Below are 22,117 nucleotides of genomic sequence, written 5' to 3'. Positions count from 1 at the left end.
TCTTAAAGTGACAGTCTTAATATTAATCAAACAGCAACAACCTAAGACATCACTCACTGCTCTTGATTGAATAGCTTTTGTAACTTTGTAAAATTAATCTTTAATTTATACAGTCAAATATGCAATGCTGTGTTACATTTGATTACTTTATTCAATTTCCGTACCTTAAAACTAATGATAAACCTTCCTAAAAAAAAAACTGAAAATCAATGTTTATTTTTGTATCTTTACTCTATTGTGTTTATTTGTACTGTTGCTTGTAGATATTTAGAATATTCTTATTTTCTTTATTTTTATTTGAAAGTATAGTTTTTCCATAAACATAGCACATACCAAACTGTACCGAAATGGTGACCCTAAAACCGTGATTTAAAGCGAACCGTGAAAAAGTTGAACCTTTCCACCCCTAGCTAACACTGGCGTGTTTTTGCGTGTACGTGTTTACCCGTGTGTAGGTTGCCCAGGTTACCCGTTATGTTGATGTTTGTGAGTTCAGAGGCAGCAGTTCCTCTTTAATGTCATGTTTAGCTGCACTGAACTGCGTAAACCTGCCATCACAATCTGCCAGGGCACATATTGCCTGTCTCTTGTATCCCTCCTGCCTCATAACAACAAGCCGGCTACAGGAACACACACACACACACACACACACACACACACACACACACACACACACACACACACACACACACACACACAGAGCTCACCTCAAGCAAGCCATCCTTCATTTACTTTATTCGTGATCTCCTTACTGCGTCAAACGGCAGACATGCAAACATATTCCCTCAGAGGACTGGTTTGCTGATGTGGCGCCTGCCGGCTGGTAGCTAACGTTACTGTTTTAAAAGCCCACGGGAGAAGACTTCAAACAAGCCTTGCGTAAGCACTAAGTGATCGAGTCCTTTATTTTAGGTCGGAACCTAATGTTTACCCTTTGTAACGTGCTATAGGAAAATCATTACAGGTTAGTGAACCCCATTCATAACCTTTGAATGCTTTCTTATAGCTTTCACGGATGCTAATTGTCTGCCATGTTAGTACAACGCTCTACGAAGTCTGTTGCTGTCCATCAGGGATTAAACAATAAACAGACCCAGACAGGTCGCTAACCAATGAGAGCAGTTCTAATTGCTTACTAACCAATGAGAGTGGACGTAATTGCTGCAATGGAGGGAATCGACTTAGTGCAGCCACTAATTAATCTCCAAAGTAATGATGCAAGTGAGGGCAAGAGCGCAGGGAAGGATTGGAAAATCTGTTTATGCAAGAGTAGCAGCACCAGGGTGTCTGCACCCCCAGAGACTGAGTCACTTTAAGACACTTTGAAGTGAGATAAAATGAGGAATTGCACTTTGGTTTTGAGATCTGATGACTGCCTGATAAGGTGCTCTGTTTAAGTGCTCACAACATGTGCACGTGATGTTTTGCACTATACATCAGGGGATGGTTTGATAAAGCTGTAGTTCACCTGAAAATGAACATTTTATAATTTGTTCACCTTGGTGCCAAATTTCTAGATGACAGGTAAAAAAAAAAAAAAAAATTGTCAAATCACAAAGCAAAGATGTCTGAGGATGTTAAATCACTGGTGAACACTTTTCAAATGTGAAATTAGACTACCATTTAAAAGACTAAAAAACACTTTTACTTAACAAAAATAAATTACATATAAAATGGCATGCCTTGCTTTAAAGACTTGTACATTTTTACAAAAAAATATATATTTTTTGAAAAGTGCTATTTTTAACTTATTTTCATTCTTTTCAGAATCCTGAAAGAAATGCTTCTTGAGCACCAAATCAGCATATTAAAATAATTTCTGAAGGACTATCTGACACCGAAGACTGGATAATGGCTGCTCAAAATTCAGATTATTTTAAATTGTAATACTATTTCACATTATTACTGTTTTTAATGTATTTTTGGTGAGCAGAAGATACTTCTTATTTTGATTCTTGTATGATTTATATTTTTAGACCTGGATGACTGGATTCACCTGTCATGTATAAAAAATTTTGGACATACAAAAAAAAAGTCTCCATGTGAATGCAGCCATGTAAGATGGTAGTTTTCTAAATAAATATATGATAATGTGAAAAAAAATTATGCACAGTTTGCTAGATGAAGTGGACAGCACAGCTTAAGTAAAATGTGCTTCATTTTTATCAAATTTAAATTTTTTGTTTTATATTTTGTTAAATAAGTTTTATTCAAAATACAATTTAATTTTGTATATAGTTTAATTCATTACAAGTAAATCAAATTAGATCACATTGACACAATTACAGAAATTTTCTTATATTATATATTTTTGTAAATAGTTTTAATGTTTTCATGTAAATTAACAATTTTATTAGCTTGTTACTTCAATTTTTTATGCAGTGTACTTTTAAATGATATAGTTTTGAATGTAGTATATTTCTGACATATGATCTGCCATATGGTTCAAAAATTTAGGAAAAACACAGCTCTCTAAAGCTGAGCATGAAAAGTGTTGTTCAGAATTTCTCTAATTGTCTTGAATAGACACAGGGGTCTCTCAGCAGGGAGCTTTGAAACACACAGAGCAAGATAAGCAGGGTCTTTACAAAGCCAAAGGGAGAATAACAGGGTATACCAGACACAGCTGAGAAAACGTGTACTTTTAGGGTACTGCTGCTTGAAATATTCATATGTCTGGAGGAGAAATCCTATCCTACACCCCCCAGCATGCATCTTTCTGATGCACACCAGGAAGTGTACCATCCCGTGATCCCCAACAGTCCCTGGTACAGTGAACTCTGCCCATGTTTCATCTTAAGAAGTGAAAATGTGTATATTACATTTCAGTTTTTTACAGTAAGTTACAAAATCCTTTTTCTTGCATTTGCATAATTTATTATGCACTGTTAAAGGCATAGATGACCACTTTTGCTATTTGACTTTAGAAAATTAGTAAAATTCAACAATTTGGACTGGGAGCCACATTGAGATTCTGATATTTCTGAGAGTGAACCATATAGGACCTTACAAGTGAAGATTGGAGAAGAAAAGTTTGTTAAGAACCAGAATTTAAAAGGATGTCAAGATATATTTAATACTTCTTGAGTAATAGGCACGCAAACATTGGAACAAGAATATTTATGTCACTTGTACAGGTATAGGTTCTATTGTTTTGAGCCTAAAATTAATGTTTTCAACATTATTTGTTCTTCAGACATTCCTCTTTAAATGATAAAATATCAGCTGTGCAAAGTGGCCTCACTTGTTTTTTGACCACTGAGAATGTGTAGAATTTAACAATTTACTCATGGAGCCACAAAGGTATTCCAATATCTCTGGAAATGTAATCAGTAGGACCTTAAAATGAAGATGCCAAAAGAAAAGTGTGTTAAGAACCGAAATCTAAAAGGATATTAAGATATCTTTAATATTTCATGAGTTACAGGCATTCAAAGTTTGGAAAAAAACACCCATTTTCCCATTTTTGAGCTGCCACCATTGCCATATGATGCAACTAGGTTTGCTAAAGTCAACAGATTTTGCTAATAGACCCATCTCTGTGTAAAAATAACATAATGATGCTGCCATTTTCCTCTGGATGTGTTGATACAGAATGACCCATATGTGTGTGTGTGTGTGTGTTTGTGTGTGTGTGTATACAGATTTACATTTTACATATTATTTACGATTATGTTGTCATTTACAATTATTTATCCTTGTTACAGCTGATTTTACTCTGGTGAAAAAGAATAGCCATAATGACCTGTGCATCATTAAAATAACTACCGTGTTTTCAGTTCAGCAGTCACTGCTTGGGGTGTGAATTTGTAAGACAGCTGTGAAAATGAAGACTAAAGACTATTCAGAGGATGTTAAAGTTAAACAAAGGCATAAATGAGAATAAACTGTCCCTATGTCTCCATGTCGATTAGATGCCCCAGAGAGCACTTTTTGGTCAGTTATCTTATCAAAGTCAGCTATCCAGCTACTGCTTAGAAAACACTGTCCCTCAAAAGCCTGCATGCAGAAGGAGACTTATGAAAGAAGCCACAAAGAGCCAAATAATCACTTTGAAGCGGCTACAGAGTTCACTAGCTGAGAACGGAAAAAAGGTGCACTAGTCAACCATATAAAGAGCTCTGTATAGAGCTGGCCTATATTGGAGTTTGGCATAGATGGATGAATGGTTTGGGGAAAATACTGCAAGGAAAGTTGTTTAAGTCTGCTATAAAAAAAATCATTCATCTTTCAGCAGTACACTACATTGATCTCAAATATTAGACCAAATTAATATTGCAGTCCTACATTGTCCAAGTGAAAGCACTGAAATGTTTATCAACCTGTGTAAGTATATATTTGCCACAAAAGATGAAAAGCTGATGTTGATTTAGAAAATCAGAATGCTAAAAATGAATACTTATACTTTTTTATGTTATTTAACTCATTTAACAGATGCTTTCATCCAGACCTGAACTTTTAGTCATAAAGACCCATTTTTGCGATGACCAAATGTTATAAAATATGATATCATGCTGTTAAATTTTACACTTTGTACTAATTAAAACTGTCATATCCTATGCAGTGGTCCTAAAATGTATTTAGTATTAATGCTTAAATAATGCGTGTTGAAAAATAATGCAATATTTTGTAACAAAATTTTAAAGAAAGTGTTATATTATAAGCATATTTGTCAAGAAAATGATTTCACAAAATAACTTTTTCGAAATGGAACTATCATTCAGAAGTTTAGGGTTGATATTTTAAAAATGTTTGCTGTTTAAATATATATTTTAAAATGCAATTTATTCCTGTGATGGCAATGCTGAATTTTCAGCAGCCATTACTCCATTCTTCAGCGTCACATGATCCTTTAGAAATCATTCTAATATGCTGTAAAAAATATTATTATTGTTATTTTTATTATTAATAATAATATCAGTGTTAAAAAAAACCCCAGCCATATTTACAATAGAATTTAATGAGTTTTGTGACTATGTGAATATCTTAACTGTCCCTTTAATGTGTCCTTGCTGAATATACCTATTCATTTAGTATTAATTAATCTTACTGACCCCAAACTTTTGTTAAGAATGAAGACAAAAACCACTTTCTGGTTTTCACGTGTCCTTGGTTAATATGATTTCAAATGCGACTTTCCATTTCACTCACTTCATTGAAGTAAAAGACAAATTGTACTTTTCCAAAACTCTGTACAAGCCCTCATGCATGTGAATTTTAAATGTAGAAACTATTTTTGTTGGTAGAAACTATTATTTCTGCTCTGTTGGTTCAATTTCTTAGTCGATCAATTCACGAGCTCAGACTTGACAAGTGAGAGTAAAAGAAGCCTGATGATCAAAAAGAAACTTCGTTTGTTAAGCATGACCTCCCACTACTCTTTCAGAATTACAAATCATGCCGTTCTTTGGTAATTATTGCGACCGGAACTTGAGCTGGTGTGAGTGTTTCTAATGAGAGGAGCAAAGTGGCAGGTTTTTCACAGGTTCGGAGGCCCCGCTGAATATTCTTTGAGTGTTATTGTTAGTGTTATTATTACTTTTGATTACTTTGTCAAGAGACACTGCATGTATGCAGTTCTAGCATTGGAGGTAAAAACATAATTTTTTTATTGGAGTATTTTCTAAGGTGGACCATATTGCAATATTGATCATGTTTTGCATTGACTGCTAATAGAAAGTCATTATAGTGTTATCTGATCTATCTCCAACAGCTTCTCATGTGGATACAGAGCGTCGTGGGAGCTCAGCCACTCAAAGAGAGCGGAGGGCGTCTGGGGAACCCTATTGGGCGTATTCAGGTGAGTCACTCTCTGCTCGACCAATAAGCAATGAAAATGTGGGCACAGCATCAGTAAGCAATAGCAACAATGTTTATTTAGCATAAACCTGTGTGTCTGTGGGGGAATCAACTCTATTGGGAAATTTAATGAGTATATTTCCTTTTGAAAAGCAGCAGGTAGGTTTGGTCTAATAGTTATACATGTTTTGCAGCAGGAAAAGACCACTCCGCAGCCACTGGGCAAAATCAATTGGAAATACTGAAAGCTTTGTCTCGGAGAGAGAATTTTTTTGTATAATCTATAACTCATCTAACTCAGCAGAATCTGTGAGCGATTGCTGGAGAGTTCTTATTTTGTACTTATTGAGAGTTATGAAAATGAATCAATCAATGGCCTCTGGCGGACATACGGTCAATAATCGTGAACAGCAGCTGCTCTTATCTCATTTCAGACTCTATTTCCCCCTAGTATTTCCAGCTGTTCTTTTGTCTTTTTATTTCAGACTTTATTCTTCTCTCGTTCCTCTGCGCATCTGAACTGTTCGCTTCATCAGCTCTGAAGCTCTGACAGACCAGTGCCGGCTTGTTCTTTGCCAGCATTCTCTCTTGTGTCGGAGCTCAGAGGGATGAGGAACATTTATGCCCGTGGTTCCAGCAGCCCTCTAGCATGGAATGATCTTTAAATGGTGCTTTTTCCTTTCTTTTGACTTGCTGGCAGCCATATATGTGTATTTACCATGGGAAGTCGTGCGATAAGCCCTACGAGGCTTTGTCCCTCAGTGTGTGCCTGCTCTAATAGACCATGCAGCGTTTTCCAAATGTCGTTTCCATGATCCAATGATCTATGACAAAAGATACTGTTTTCTGAGATTCTGATTTTTCGTGGTTGCTTTTCATATCTCCCTTTAGGAAAGAAAACCCCAAGTGATCTCTTTAATGTCTCAATATCTGGTCTGTGTCTGAGTGGAACGTGAATGGAGATATTTATTAAAGTATCATGTTTCTTTCTCTCATGTTTCTATTTTTTTTTTTCTCATGAGAATAAAAACACAGTAGTCTCACATGCAGATACAAGATTTGCCAAGAAACCAGAGTTGTGCAAAATCAGAATTGAGAAATGTATCATCCCACTATCTCACTATCTATAATATGTTGTTCTATCTATCTATCGTTCTATCATTCTGCATTTTAACTAACTTTCAAACTTCAAAAACTTTTTTAGAACTTTCTTGACATTCATCTTGACGAATTTTGCATTTCTTGATTTTCCTGGTTATAATATTTTGTTCTTTTCAATTCATTAATAAATTGGAATTCAACAGGCAATTAATTCAACTGTGAACCAACCTTACAAGATACTAAAAGTCTATAGAAGAAAAGTCAGAGATCTCAATATGAACTAAAATAGTCTAATAGAGCTGCTCCTTAATTTATTTATTTTTTTGCTACTCTACATAACTCCTGAAATATGAAAGAGCAACTTATAAGAAATTCAATTTTCCTCTAGGTTTGGTTTCTGAGCGAAGTAGCCTGTGAAACATTAGACTTTCTGTAGACCTTGTATGAGTTTCCATGATTTCTTCCAGTGTTTTGAACAGATGTTGTTGTTTCTCAGGTAAAGCTGTGGTTCCCCAGCAGTTTCTCTGAAAGCATTAATGAGGCTAGTCAGCATGAAGCGTTTATGATTCAATTCACAAGCAATAGCTGTCTGCTGCGCTTGTTTGTTTTGCACATTTTTTCCCTCTTACAAAGGATTTATTTTCTCACCAGACAACATTCTCTTTAACTGTCATTTTTGTCTATTTTTGATTCAGTTTCATTGTTTTGCAGCTTGTCTGTGTCAGAGTACCATGTTGTATGTTCACTGTCAAGTTAAACCCCCTGCTAGAGTCACTGTGGCTTGATGCCACAATAGCTGATGTGCTTCTGTGGACTAAAGAGAGCACAGTCTGGATTTTCAGAACTGTTCTGGGATCAAAGCTTTTTCTGTTTCCAATTCTCAAGTAGTTTTATGAGCTATATTAAAGAGCATTTCAATATTTCATTTTATGGATCTCTGTCTGCAGCAACCAGTGTTGTTTTTACAGTAAAGTTTTTGTTAGCTTTGGAAGAGAAAATACTGTACAAATGGTACTGTCATGTTTTTTGGACATGATGCTATATATATATATATATATATGTATATATATATATATGATGTATGTATGTATTATATATATATATATATATATATATATATATATGTATGGATATATATATATATATATATATATATATATATATATATATATATATATATATATATATATATATATATATATATATATATATATATATATATATATATATATATATATATATATATATATATATATATATATATATAATGCTATTTTTGGACATGTACCATTGTATTCTTTGAAATACTACGGCACATGATATTTCAGTACCAAAGAACCATGGTGTTTTGCTTGCCATGGTATCATCTCAAGTTCTTTATTGTCATGGGTTGACCACAAAATGCATCTTATGTTATTTAACCCATTATGTTTTACTACTAAAATATAAAATTTACATGATTAATTAAAATACAGGTGGATTCAAATATCTGAGACCATATTAAAATGTAAGATTAAACAGGAAAAAAAAAAAAAAAAATCTAAATTAAAAAGGTTATGGCATAAAATGAAGAAAAAAATGTGTTAATTTAATCTCAAATGCTAAAGTAAGAAGAGACTTGAGAAAATTGAATGTACATTTTTAAATTAGATTTTTCACTTAAATATTTATGCTGATAGAATAAATTGTAAAGAATGCAAAACATAGAAGTCTCTCAGCCTTCTGGACCAAAATCTGAGCCTTGTAATGATTTCTGTGTTACGCTTTTCTTAACTTTGTCTCAGTTAAAATGGTTAACCTGCAAGTCATCTTTAGAACGTTCATGAAAGCAGTTCAATAGCTTTTCTTAGCTGAGTCTTTAGTGTTCTTTTAAAAAAAAAATCTTTTAAAGTTTTGCATGTTTGTGCTTCTTTTGAGCAGAGCCAGAATGCACTCGAACCTTTCATGCTCTCACAATAATTTCGGTGCCAGAAGCATTCTGCAGGCTTTACCTCTTTACCTTTTCCCTCCTTTAAACCCATTTTCAGAGCAAAAGCAAATCAAAGCTTGACAGGTGCGGGAACAATTACAGATTGCCCAAAAAGCCCATTTAAACTCTATTTCAGGATTTACACCTTTGCGTTTATATGCAGTAAGATGAAAAATAAGCTTCAAAAATGCGCAGGAGACACTGGTAATGATTAGCCAATGCTATAGATTGCTTTCTGCTTGCAAAAAGGATGGTCATCCAACAGTTATTTTGTAGCTCATATTTTCTAGCTTGACATTATTCAGTTTGGAAACAAGATAAGTAGGCCTTTGTTGATAATTTCCCCAATTTTGGCGTGTAATGTGCAAATCAGCATTGTTTATTTGCATGCCAATGATCTATAAAAGATCACGTTAACTTTCTCATAGAGTAGATGAAATAAGAACCCCCGCTTACAATATATTGATCTCAAGAAGAACCTAATAAGGAGCAGAATACAGTCTTTGCCTTCCAACAATCTCAAGAATATTGCACAATCCTTCACAAGAGAAAAGCCTCTAGTTCCTTGAGGGATGAAGAAGAGTCTATTTCTTGCTTTGTGCTCCAGAACTTCATTCCAAGAAGTGATTCTCTATATAAAGCTGTATATAGCATAAAAACACTGTATAGGATGTAAAGTGTACTTTATAGGTAAAACTCTTAAAAAGTTTGGGGACAGTTCTTTATTTATTTATTTAGAAAGTATTACTTTTATTTAGCAAGGAGGCATTAAATTGACCAAAAGACTTTTATAATTTCAATTGCAATCATGAATTTTTTTTTGACATCTCTTTCTCTGTATGATACATACATTATGTATCACGGTTTCTATAAAAATATTAATTGCCTGTTTTCAGCATTGATAATAAGAAATGTTTCTACGGCACCAAATCATATTAAAATGATTTCTGAAGGATCATGTGACACTAAAGACGGGAGTAATAATTTTATAAGAATAAGAATTTCTGAATATTATTGTTTTACAGTATTTTTGATTAAATAAATGGTCTTCTTTCAAAAAAACATTTTTAAAAATCTTACCGTCTCCAAACTTTTTACCTTTTTCAGATGTGTATAATGCGTGTTTCTTTTCTTTTTACTGAAAAGTTAAGTGTGTCATTTCCAGCATCATCTGCAGCACCAAAATTTTGGAGAAATTATGTAATGTGACACATTCCTCATCATAGTTATTCAACTATTTTAGATTCAACACATCTTTTGACTTCCTTAAAACTTAATCACACCAGACTGAGGGAAACCGATTCATTAGGTATATTTTTTTACTTTTGCCATTGCTCAGGTGTCTAGGATTTATTTCTACACCAGGTTATATGTCTTTGTGTTGACCTTGGATAAAGACAGTTTCCGTATAGCAGTGCTGTAATAAATTTCAGCTTTGTGAACTCTTAATATAGAGGTTTATTTTTTCATAAAGGTTTCATAAAAGTTTGGTGGTAATCTCTTAGACTGTACTTTTTAACTCAGAGTTTTGGCCTTTTGCCACTTTTATTTGCTGAGATAACATATAGAAAGGTCAGGAAGTGATGAAAAGAAAAGTGCCAGAGTTTCAGATTTTTCTCAAATGTTTCTAAAAATCCCTTTGAAGACAAAAATCATTTAATCAGAAGAATTTCATAAATTGACACTGACATCAAATATATTTTTGGGAACTCTACTCTGCTGGGGTTGTTTTTCTCAAGAGAAGCATCTGAAAAACAAGAATCTTAAGCAGAAGTCACAATTTGCTTAATATTTAGTCTCACTGCTGTCAAAAATTGAGATTAAAAGCGATCACATTTTTCTGTTTTAAGACACTGAAAAAAAATTGGTGTAGAAACCGTTTTCACTCAGAAATTGCTGGTAAATTTTGCAAACCGTTAGAAAAGAAACGGATATAGTATTACTCCTGTAAAACTACTCCAATAATCTTTGTATTATCTACAAACATACATTTTTTTTTTAAAGTATAGACGTAAACAATCCCCACATGAGCATCATAAACAACCGCTAAGAACTTTATTTTTTACATTTAGCAACTAAATGGTCTCTACATGTGAGCTTGGACCGCTTTTCCCCTTTTTGCTGATGCAATTTGTCCATGCTTGGCATATGCTGTTATAATTTTCTACTCTCTCCCATGTGACACGACAAATAATGTTGCTATTTTTGTGACAGATGTGCCTGCAATTCTGGCACTGGCAATATGATCTTTTTGGAACTCGGTTCAATACCATGTGTTGCTTTAGAAAAATGACATATCCAAGTGCTAATTGTCAGGTCTCTTTAATTGCCGAGACACACTGCTAATTGCCTGTCAACATAATGTGACCCACCTTTGCAGCTGCATTTGTAAATGACTTCATAATTAAACTCTTTTCATTTTGTTCATAAATGCAGATGTATGTAAAAGTAGTTGTTATACCTAATTAGATTTCTTTAAGAAGACAAAAAGAGTCTATATGCACAGCTAGATGTGGATTCGGCTGAGGAAGGAGCCCAGGAAATGACTGTAGAGCTTGCAAGGTGAGATTTGATTATGGTTTATTTAAAATGTGCGTGTGTGTGGAGGTATTTTTCAAAAGGGACAGATAATATGCCACACTGCAGGGTCTCCCCCAGGAGGTGCGGGCACGCATCATTACTCATATTTTTCCTCTCATATTCTGCCAGGTTTTCATTTTCTTCTGCCAGTATTCTCTCATTCCCTCTCCCTCTCTCTCTCTCTCGCTCCCTTGTCTATCTCTTTCCCTCCCCTTTCCTCTCGCTATATCTGAGCAAATATTCACTTTGTGCTAAAAAGAGAGTATCGGTGTTTGACAGCGTCGTCATCCCAGCATGCTGTTATTACAGGAGCAGTTTGCTTATTTTGTTTACATGAACGGTTCAACGTTTTAGGGTGATTTCTGGGTCATTTAGGTTCCATTTTTAACGGTTTATAACTTAAAATTTAGGATTATGAGCCGGCTAAAGATTCCAATGGTCATTCCCTGTCATTTATATGATGTAAATGCAGCACCATGACAGCCTGTTGTGGTTGGATGCTAAAATAAGTCAGATCGACGTTCCCCAGCATCATTTTTCTGTGTCCCTGGCAACCCTCTGTGATTGATGGGTCAAGATGGCCAACCTAGATGGTTATGCAAGACGAGCTCTCATAATTTGCAATGATAAATCGCTAAGACAGGAACCAATTTGTGTGAGAAATCCGGCTCCTATATCATCCTCGAAGCTTTTTGTGGCGAAGTGCCTGTCCTTACTGGAAAAACAAGTTTTATTAAGAATTCAAATGAGATAGGATCTGTTTAACATAATGGAATATAGCGCAACAGAAGGAGATGCTTAGAATGATCTCAGATGTTCTGTGGTTACTAAAAGGAGCACGCAGAGCATCCAAAAGAGGATTTGTATTCCAGGCTGTTTATATATGGAGTGAAGTGGATAAATGTTTGGAGAAAAGATGCAGGGATTCAGAAGAAAGCTGAATCATATATGCACAACTGTGAAGATATCATATACTAAATAAACTATAACTGTCAGAAAAAAAGGTACAGCGGAGGTATAGTTTTGTTAATTGGGTTAAAAAACATATAATGGTAAATTTGGTGGTGTGGAGGTGGTGTTTAGGGTACAATTATGTTGTGTTAGGGTACAATTACAGTTTTGTACCTTTTTTTTTCTGAGAGTGAGGGTTTCGGGGTACACACACTATTTTTTATATCTTATATTTTATATATTTCTGTAAATTAGAATGTGTCCTGTTGTCCTCTATTCTGAGCAAATAAATAAATAAATAAATAAAATAAGAAATTGACTATCGTGCACTGAATGATATTTTAGTGGGTGACTAATGTAAATCATGGATACAGTTTATTTATGTCATCTCAGCATATTTAGAACCAGAATCATTAGATGACATTAAAAGAGTCTATTATATAGTATATATATTATATATTTATATAGTTAATAATCCAAAAATTATTTGTAGAAGTATCAGCATTAAAAGCACATTTCAGTCCCTTAAGCAAAATATTAGTCAAGCTTGTTATTTTTTTCAAGTCATTGTTGTATTCATTTCATTTATTAAACAGCATTTGAGATGGTCTTAAATTGAGAATTGCACAAAAAATATTTTTTTTTAGTGCAAAATTTCTGAATATATATTATATATATATATATATATATATATATATATATATATATATATATATATATATATATATATATATATATATATATTATATATATTAGAGCCCGACCGATATGGATTTTTTTTGGGGGGCCGATGCCGATATTAACTCCTTAAGCCGATATTTTGATTTTGAAAATAAACTGGATATTAGACCCATTTCCTATAAACTAGACTTACACAACATTCAATAGTAAAAATCTGCCTGTTCTATGTATGTGGGCTGTATAAACCATTTTTAAAAAAAGCCTTAGATTACAGTCTCAATGACTAAACAATTGCACATCAAAAGTATATATTTTTTAATGATCAAAAGCAATTAGAGGAATCTTTGCAGAAGTAGTCCCACACTTTGCTGCTACAGCGTTCACCTTTTTCAGCCATCTGTAGGGCAGAAAGAGAGACAGAGAAAGAATAAGCATGTGTATAATAATATCACATGATCATTACCTCATGTCATAGAATTATAATTAAGAATCATAATAATAATAAACAGGGATCTCCTACATAGGCAAAAATGAGAAATATAAACAGAAATATATATATAGCTATATATATATTTATTTGTCAAGCAATAGGTATTACCTATTACCTACTTATATTTAACTATATTATTACAACATATTCCCTGTTATGTCTGTAAAGCTGCTTTGAAACACATCTGTAAAAAAAGAAAGAAAAAAAGCGCTTGTTCAGGTCACATTTATTTACATGTCCCCTCTGGTTTAATCATTTCTGACGCACCTACTGTAGTTACTGTAACTACACTATATTTGCTCTCAGAGACACATTCACAACGGACCCGTATATCTTCTCCTCTTCTCTTTGTGCAGTCTGAATCAAAACATCGTCATGCGCTGGCGAACGTAAAGTTAGCCTACTGTTACCGGAAGATTACGGAATCAATCGAAGTGAATGGTTACGTTAGTGTCATGAACACACCGCTGTCAATTTTGATTAGAACCACCTTCAAAATAGTTAATAGCAAGCATTTAAGGGGCCTGCTAAAAAGGAAGCTATGTTTGCGTTAGAATAACGTAACAGTTGTTGTTTTTCGATACATAACTTCTAGTATGACTACACGCGCCCCCCTGCCACAGTTACGCGGTCATTATGTGGGAAACACTGCAGATATTTTTAGAATAAGTTAAACGCTAACGTTATAGTTTTGACCTCTATTAACGTTCGCGCTCTTCCACTGATAAACATGTGTTAGCTTTGTGGCTAATCTAATATAGCAATGCATTAGCGGCTGTAAGTGATGTTACAGAATATTTAGAAGTGATAATGATAGGACGTTAGCTAGAACTACCACACTGTTTCTATATTGAACTAAATCTACAATCATTTCACATGACGAACGACAGACTCACCGTCAAAAGAGTACATCTCAGTGGCTCGGCTGATAGCTTTCTTCTGTAGTGGATTTTCTGGCGCTATTTGTCAACTGGGGAGCTGCAGATTCCCTCTGGTGGGCCAAACTATGCAACACTCATACATGAGTGAAGCATGAGACTATTTTTTTATGTTTCATCGGCCGTTATAAACGCTGATGCCGATTTAAATGCAATTAGCTCATATCGGCCGATATATCGGTCGGGCTCCAGGCTGAGAGAATTTATTTATTTATTTTTCTACGGGTATTATTGTTTGCAACCACATAAGTGCTAGTCCTAGAATTTAGGCAGTTACGTGGAGCCTGGCAGGCTGAGAGAAATCTAAGGTTACCCTCCCTGCCAACATGAGGGTTTTGTAATCGTGACCCTGCGTGAGGAGGGGTTTGTTTGGTGAAACTTTCCTCCCCACCCATAACATCGCCTCTGCATACAATGGAAATGATCATATCTCTGTGTCTGAACAGGAGGAGAGGAAATGAACACATTGGAGGGTGGACTGTAGAACATGCAGCTACATGCTAGATAGTTATCTTCCAGAAAATACCAGATAATTAATGACCTTTTCATTTTAATTCCCGGTTAAGTTTCTTGTTGTAGTTTTTCTTCCATGTGAATCCTTCTCACAGCGCCCGTGGCTACAGCCATATCCTCAGCCATTCATAATTCATGATATGCTCACCGGAATATGAGAAGAATACATAAGAATATATTATTTATTATAGATGCCCTGAAAAATCACTGCTTCTGTTTACTTCCAAATACTTTTTACGCTTTTTGTCATAAAAAAGTATTCATAGCTTTGTGTGAAATTCATGGGAAAGGGCTTTTTTTATCACAAGATCCATAAAATACTATTAAAATCTTGGGATGTTGTAAAATCATAAAAGAGATGTATATGAAAATGTTCCAAACCATTAAATATCTTTTGCACAGAAACCCAAAGTTTCTTTTTTTCAGACTTCTAAATTAGGTTTCACAGGGTGTGGAACAACATCCAGTTCACTTGAACTCTCTGTATAACTAAGAACAGGAAAATGCTTTTTTTTATGTAGCAAAGTACCTTTTTTTTAATACTGGAGGCGGACCTTGTTTTGTCTGGAACGCCACTCGCCAGCTAATTAGACGCAAATAGACTTTTGACTTATCATTTCTCAACTTGTCCTGTTTCTCCACGCAAGTGGAACGTTGCCGAGATACTTTAGAAGAATGGGTCAAAGATTAGTGTTCTAGAACATACCATTCTTGATATAAATAAAGCTTTTAGACACATTATGTATAATATGCCTCACATCTCAAGAGAAAAACAATTGGAGGACTGTATGATTTTTGGCTGCATAACTCTCTTATGCTCTCCAAGACAAGATTTATTGATCAAAAATGAGCACATACAATTAGAATATAAAAGAACTGTTTTCCATTTTAATATATTTTTAAATATGTTTTATTCCTGTGATGGCAAAGCAGCCAGCAGCCATTACTCCAGTTTTCAGTGCCATATCATCCTTCAGAAAACATTTTAATATGCAGAGTTTGTGCTTATTATTATCAATTTGAACACAGTTGTGCTGCTTAATATTTTTGTGGAAACCATGGGACAAGCAGCATTTATTAGTAACAACATAAGAGTCTTTACTGTTACTTTTAATTCGTTTAACATGTCCTTGCTAGATAAATAGTGAATAGTGATATAAGTGCAGTTCAGTTCTTATGCATCTTATAGGTCCTTCATTTTTGAGGGTTTTTAAGAGTCATTTGTAGGGACTTGAGGTGTAGTTTGTGGTTTGCTTGTGCACGTATGTGTTCTAGACTCATTATCGAGGGCAAAATACTGTTAATCCTAGTACACATTCCAAAGGAACTGGGTGGAGACAGTGAGATAAAGGGCGTAATTCAGTCTCAAAGGCATCAATTAATGAGTTCAGTTATATCTCACCAAACAGCAGCAAAACCCATTTTCCTGTTACACATTTTTTTTTACTCTAATGAAGGTTTCATTATGTTTGAAAAATGATTCAGACACAAAGCTTTAAGTATGAAAAGGCTTCTGAATTCAAAGCAGCAAAAATCAGATGCTAATGATGTGAATGGTGCAGGACAATGTTTTGTTGATGTTGTTGAGTCTCTGTGTAAGATTTTTTTCACCTGTTTACTTTCCATTAGTTAAAAATCATGAGTCTGATTGCTGTCCTCAAGCCACTCATTCATTCCTTTTTTATTGCCGTAAAACAAATTTATAAGCAGGGCCTTCAGATTTTGCCTCAGAATAACTTTTCAAATATCAAATGTCATTCGGCAGTTTGTGTTTAAATGCTGATGATACTCTGAAAGTGTTTTTCATTCCAGAAAGATTCAAAGCTTTAACAATTTTCTGACTGAACAGCTTTGAGTAGTTAAAAATACGTTCCTCTTTCAAACAATTATGACAAGAAAAGAGGCATTATTGTGCATTTTCCATTTTCTTTGTATTACTGAAGACGATTTGAGGTAAATGTGAGAAAATGAAAGAAAATTGGTGTGGTTACAAAAGCTGTCATAATGCATCCAAACAGCAATTGTAATTTAACTCTTTAAGATGCAAAGTATATTACATCTGCATAAATTGTTTCAAATAACTAGAGTTTTTTAAAAGTCCATCAAACTGATTAAAACATTTCAATTGAATCATTACTCGCACTCATGCTGCTCCAAACACGCATGACTTTCCTTCATCTGTGGAAAGGAGAATTTTTAATGAATTGTATTAGTAACTCTTTGCCATGCAGTTACACTGAATGAATACTAAGGCTTTCAAGTCTCAACAAGGACGCAGACAGCACCATCAAAGTATCATAAAATACAATTCATTAGTTATATCTTATAAGTCTTCCAAAGCCATGTGAGAGATTTGTGTAACAAATGTGTGCCTGTTAACTTGCTGCAACCGAGTCACTGAGTTGAACTCAGTGAGTCCAATTCATGAACGAATCATTTCACATGCCTTCATCTTTAGAGTCGTCTTGACTACTTATGATGCTTTTCAGAATAATACATTTTTCCTTTTATGTTTCACAGAGGAAAATGATGGTGTCGAAATAATAACAGCTTTAATAAAAAATTTAACTAATCCTTTAAGACAGATTGTTTTTTGCTTCTCATTTCTCTTTGAATTAAAGACATTTAGCATATTTTTCAATGAATATTAATACTTCTAGTTCTATTCACCCACTGAAAATGCATATCCATAATCTGCACACTCTCCGAATTCCTCATTTCCTATGACTAATATGTTTAATTCTTTTTTTGAAGCGTAACAATCATTTGCACGTTCATTTATGAGTCACTCCTGCATGAATCGCTAAGTCTTTCGAACAACAAGCCTCTTTCGGCAAATAACGCTTTAGTATTGGTGGCTGAATCTGCATAATTTGCATCTCGTTGATTTGTAACTTTTCTCGTAGCTATATTTGTCCAGATTCAGATCCATTCCAGCCTGATTTTCGCATCGCTTGCAGCTATCAATGACCCTGGAAAAGTGGCAATAACCGCAGGTCTCCTGTCCAAACCCCAACCAGCTCCACTGTCACTATCAATCGCATCAGCGTCGCATGTTTGTTTCCTGTCGACTGTGCGCAGTCTATAGACCACAGAGGGTTAGATTGAACACGACTGGTGAGCGGAGCCGTGCCAGAAAGTGCGACGGCTGCCAAAGTGTGCGCTGCTTGTCCCATTTTCTCAGGGGGGACAAAACAGACATGACAAGGCAATCTCCACACAGTCAGCGTTCCCGTGGCAACGCCAGTCAGGTTATTTATCTGCAAGGTTAATGGGATTACGGCTGGTAACAAAGATAGTGGATTGAGACAAACGTGTGCCTGTCGGACTGAGGAGAATGTGACACAGAGTGGTAGCTGTTGAGCTAAATGACTCAGCTAGCCCAAACAGATGGTGCTCAATACATACACGAGTCATAAAACAGTTTTATGGCTTGCATTACTGACTTTTCCCTCCAAAAGAGATCTGAATGTGGCAGCACATATTTGGAAGCATTCGCATCGTCTTGCCTGCACGTGTTTTACTCACACAGTTAATTTCGATTTTGGTTTCTTTGTTCTACTTCTGTTACGTAACGCTGCAAACATGTGCCAGAAAGTTCAGTTTTTGTCTCATTTATCCATAGAACATTGTTTCAGAAGTACATCTGGGTATTCATTAGCAAACTTGAAGCTCTTTTTCCAGTAAAATCTAAAAAAGTATCTGAACATAAAAGAGAAAATTACTTAAAACGAAAACTTGCAGAAGAAATCAAGGCATTGACAGTTATGTTTTCTTTTGCATTATTTTAAGCATGAGTCTATTTAAATATAGTTAGGTTTATGTTCAACCAGATTAAAACAATTTGCCAATGATATATTCTCTAATATCTTGCACAGTTTGATATATCAAGAAAATGACTACTGTCTACTTTAGTAACACTCTTATACTATTCAGAATAATACAATTACAGAATAATTTTCTTTCTGACAGATTTATGTTCAGCAAGATTTAAAAAAATGCCTATGATATGTATATGTGTGTGTGCTAGATATATGTACATATTAGGATATATATATATATATACATCGTGTCATTTACTGTATATATCATGTTTTTATTTTGAATGAAAGACAAGAAGAAATTACTGATTTAGAAAATTGGCTGAGACTTCTGTCGTTTTCAAAACAAACAAACAAACAAACAAAAAAAAACAGTTTTCTTTGCTCCTAGGAACAACACTTGTGGCTTCATGTTTTTATAATGTTAGACTTTTGAACACAGATGTTGTAGCTGTCATCTTGTGGTTTGTAGTCACTTTTTAGAGATCCAACCGAGTGCCTTTGCACCTGTCTTTACAGGGAGCCCATTCATGCAAAAAACAGCCAAATGTCTTCTGAAATTGAATTTAAATTTCTGCTAGAGCAAAGTGCATGCAACCAAAACTTTTTTCCTACTTTTTTTTACAATATGGCAGGTCAAATCAAACCCACCTGAATTCCAATTACCGTCTTTTCAAGAGACCATTATCACAGATGTGCACTTTCTTTTTCCATCAGTGATTTGATATTTAGAGACGTTTGCTAAGGCAAGAATTATCCTCCTTGCTAGGGGCAGACTTTTTTGTCTAGGGCCTGTAACTACCCTAGAAACTGCACAGAATAGCTTAGCAATGTTTTGCAACATTTTTCTAATTCATTTAGTGTGATGCTTGTTAAATAAGACTTCAGATGATCAGATGTCATTTTACAAGATTATACATGAAGAAATCCAGATAAGTCCGAAGGGGATTTGTAAATGTGTTTTTGATTTTTAATTTGCATCTAGGGCCTTGTGTTTCATTATAAGTATTTTTACACTATCCAGTCCCACATTCCCTTCATTCATTCATAAATTCAGGTCTTAGGGCAACACAGACAGCATAATAATCCAAGATGTGTTTTTATACCAGCTTCTTTCATCAATAAAATAAGTTACATAGAGCCACTTCTTGTTTTAATCCCTAGTTGTTTACAATTAAAGTTTGATTACAAATAAATCAGATGATTATATAGTTGTGTACCTCTTTGCATTGCCAGGCTTGAGATAGGCGGGAAAAAAAATGTTGTTTCATTCTCATTATCATTATCTCGCTCCTCCTGTCTCTTTCTGGGAATCAGATCACGCAGAATTAATCCAATTAGTGTCTCTGTTAATTAGACTGCTATTCCAAGACTGAGATATAAATTAGAGCTTTCAAATTGTTTGGTGAGATTGTTCTGAACACTAATTAAAATGCAGTGTGAATTATATGAATTGGCAGGACATAAAAGATTTCTCGGCCGAACGAAAGAAAGACGTTGGGAAAGTAGTCAGATTAACACACAGCTGCAAGATTGCAAGTACTTCAACTCTCTTATTGAATCAGGAGCAGTTTTTTTATTTAGATGAGGCTGTTACAGGTTTATTGTTATTTCTGTTATATACAGAAAGGCCTTGAGGAGTGCAATGGCTGATAAACGGTATATATCTAGAAAGGGTGATGACTCATACAACATGTAATTATCCAAGTCTGTTTGTTCTGCTTTAACTTTTATATATTGCTGCATATATAAAACTGTTTTTTTTATAAAGTTTTGTGCATTTGATGAGGGAAAAGACGTCAGCAAACACAATGGCTTGCTACATGATGTGTATTGCATGTACTAGCCACACCTGTACTGTGTGTATTAGTTTATATGTACCTGTATATAATAGTGAGTTTATTTGATGCAAATTCACATTTAAATTCAGGCAAATCTTAAGCTTGTGGAGCACCAATAAGAGTGAAAGTATTGCAGCGTAATTGCATCTCTCAGGGAACCGTTTGAAAATACACATATGTAACGCTTGCATCTTACACTGCCTTGATGTTGGAGTGTCAATGAAAAATTCAAAAGGGCTTCAAGGCATATGATTTCATTTTATAATCCATACCGATGCCCTTAAATGCTCTGAAATGAAATTTCAGCAGAAATTCTCAACAATCAGTGAAAGGTAATGAATCCATCAGAGTGTAATTCATTCATTTGCTCTGAGAGTAAGAAGAAAAGCAGCATAAAAGTCTCTTCCGTAGCTCTCAAATGTCATTGACACTTATGCATATTCAGAGGCAAATATGCATTTTTCAGTTAATAAATTAAGATTTCATGAAGTTAATATTTCATTTTGTTCCTCACTTAAATGATACACTACCCTTCAAACATTTGGGGTCGGTATGTTTTAATGTTTTTGAAATAAGTCTCTTACCAAGGCAATTTATTTCAATATATTTTAAAACCTTAAATCCTGTTACGGCAAAGCTGAATTTTCAGTAGCCATTGGTTCAGTGTCATATCATGATCCTTCAGAAATTGATCTAATATGCTGATTTGGCACTCAAGAAACATTTCTTATTTTTAGCATTGTTGAAAACAGTTGTGCTGCTCAATATTTTTCAGGATCCTTTGATGAATAGAAAATAGAAAGTTTAAAAGAATAGCATTCAAAAATTCAAAAGAAGCATTTATTTGAAATTAAGATCTTTTGTAAAATTAAAAAGTCTTTACTGTCGCTTTTGATCAATTTAATGCATCCTTGCTAATTCAAAAGAAGCATTTATTTGAAATTATATTATATCTATAATATATAAATATTATTTTTTTTATTGTTTTTTTTTTTGTTTTGTTTTTTCGTTTTTTAGAAAGCACTAAGCCAAAAACTCAGCTTGAACCCGTTGGTCACAGTATGCTTGCTTGCTGAAAATTTTTTTTTTTTCATCAAACTATATGGGTTTTGAAACAAGGTGAGAGTAAATAATAACATACTATCCTTTAAAGGAATAGCTTGGCCAAAATTATTCTATTACTCTTCACTCACCCTCATGTGTTTCCCAGCTCTCTTTCTTCTGTGCAGCACAAGCTAAGATATTTTGAAGAATTTTTCAACTGTTTTTGTCTTCATAATGAATATTGTAACAATAAGGGTGAGTAAATGATGGCAGAATTTTAATTGTGGAGGGAACTATCCATGTAAGTCTCATTAATTATCTTGTCATATCTCCTCTGATGTTTTTTTCTCAGTCTGTAAAGCAGAGTTGATAGGTTTCCTCTATGTGTT

At 34.3% G+C, this 22,117-nt stretch overlaps 1 protein-coding gene across 1 annotated transcript in view; it reads left to right on the top strand.

Annotated features, from left to right (window-relative positions):
• The window catches only part of LOC109056501 (receptor-type tyrosine-protein phosphatase gamma-like), a 75,792-nt gene that overhangs the window by 12,892 nt on the left and 40,783 nt on the right, over window positions 1-22,117 (top strand). The window contains exon 2 of the mRNA XM_042726399.1: window positions 5,714-5,800. Coding sequence (XP_042582333.1) covers window positions 5,714-5,800 — 87 coding nt within the window. The remainder of the gene's footprint in view (window positions 1-5,713; window positions 5,801-22,117) is intronic.

The sequence above is a fragment of the Cyprinus carpio genome, chromosome B6 (genome assembly GCF_018340385.1).
Source record: "Cyprinus carpio isolate SPL01 chromosome B6, ASM1834038v1, whole genome shotgun sequence".
NCBI lineage: Eukaryota > Metazoa > Chordata > Actinopteri > Cypriniformes > Cyprinidae > Cyprinus > Cyprinus carpio.
Note: the sequence above shows the minus strand (reverse complement) of the source record. Positions and strands in the feature narration are given on the sequence as shown.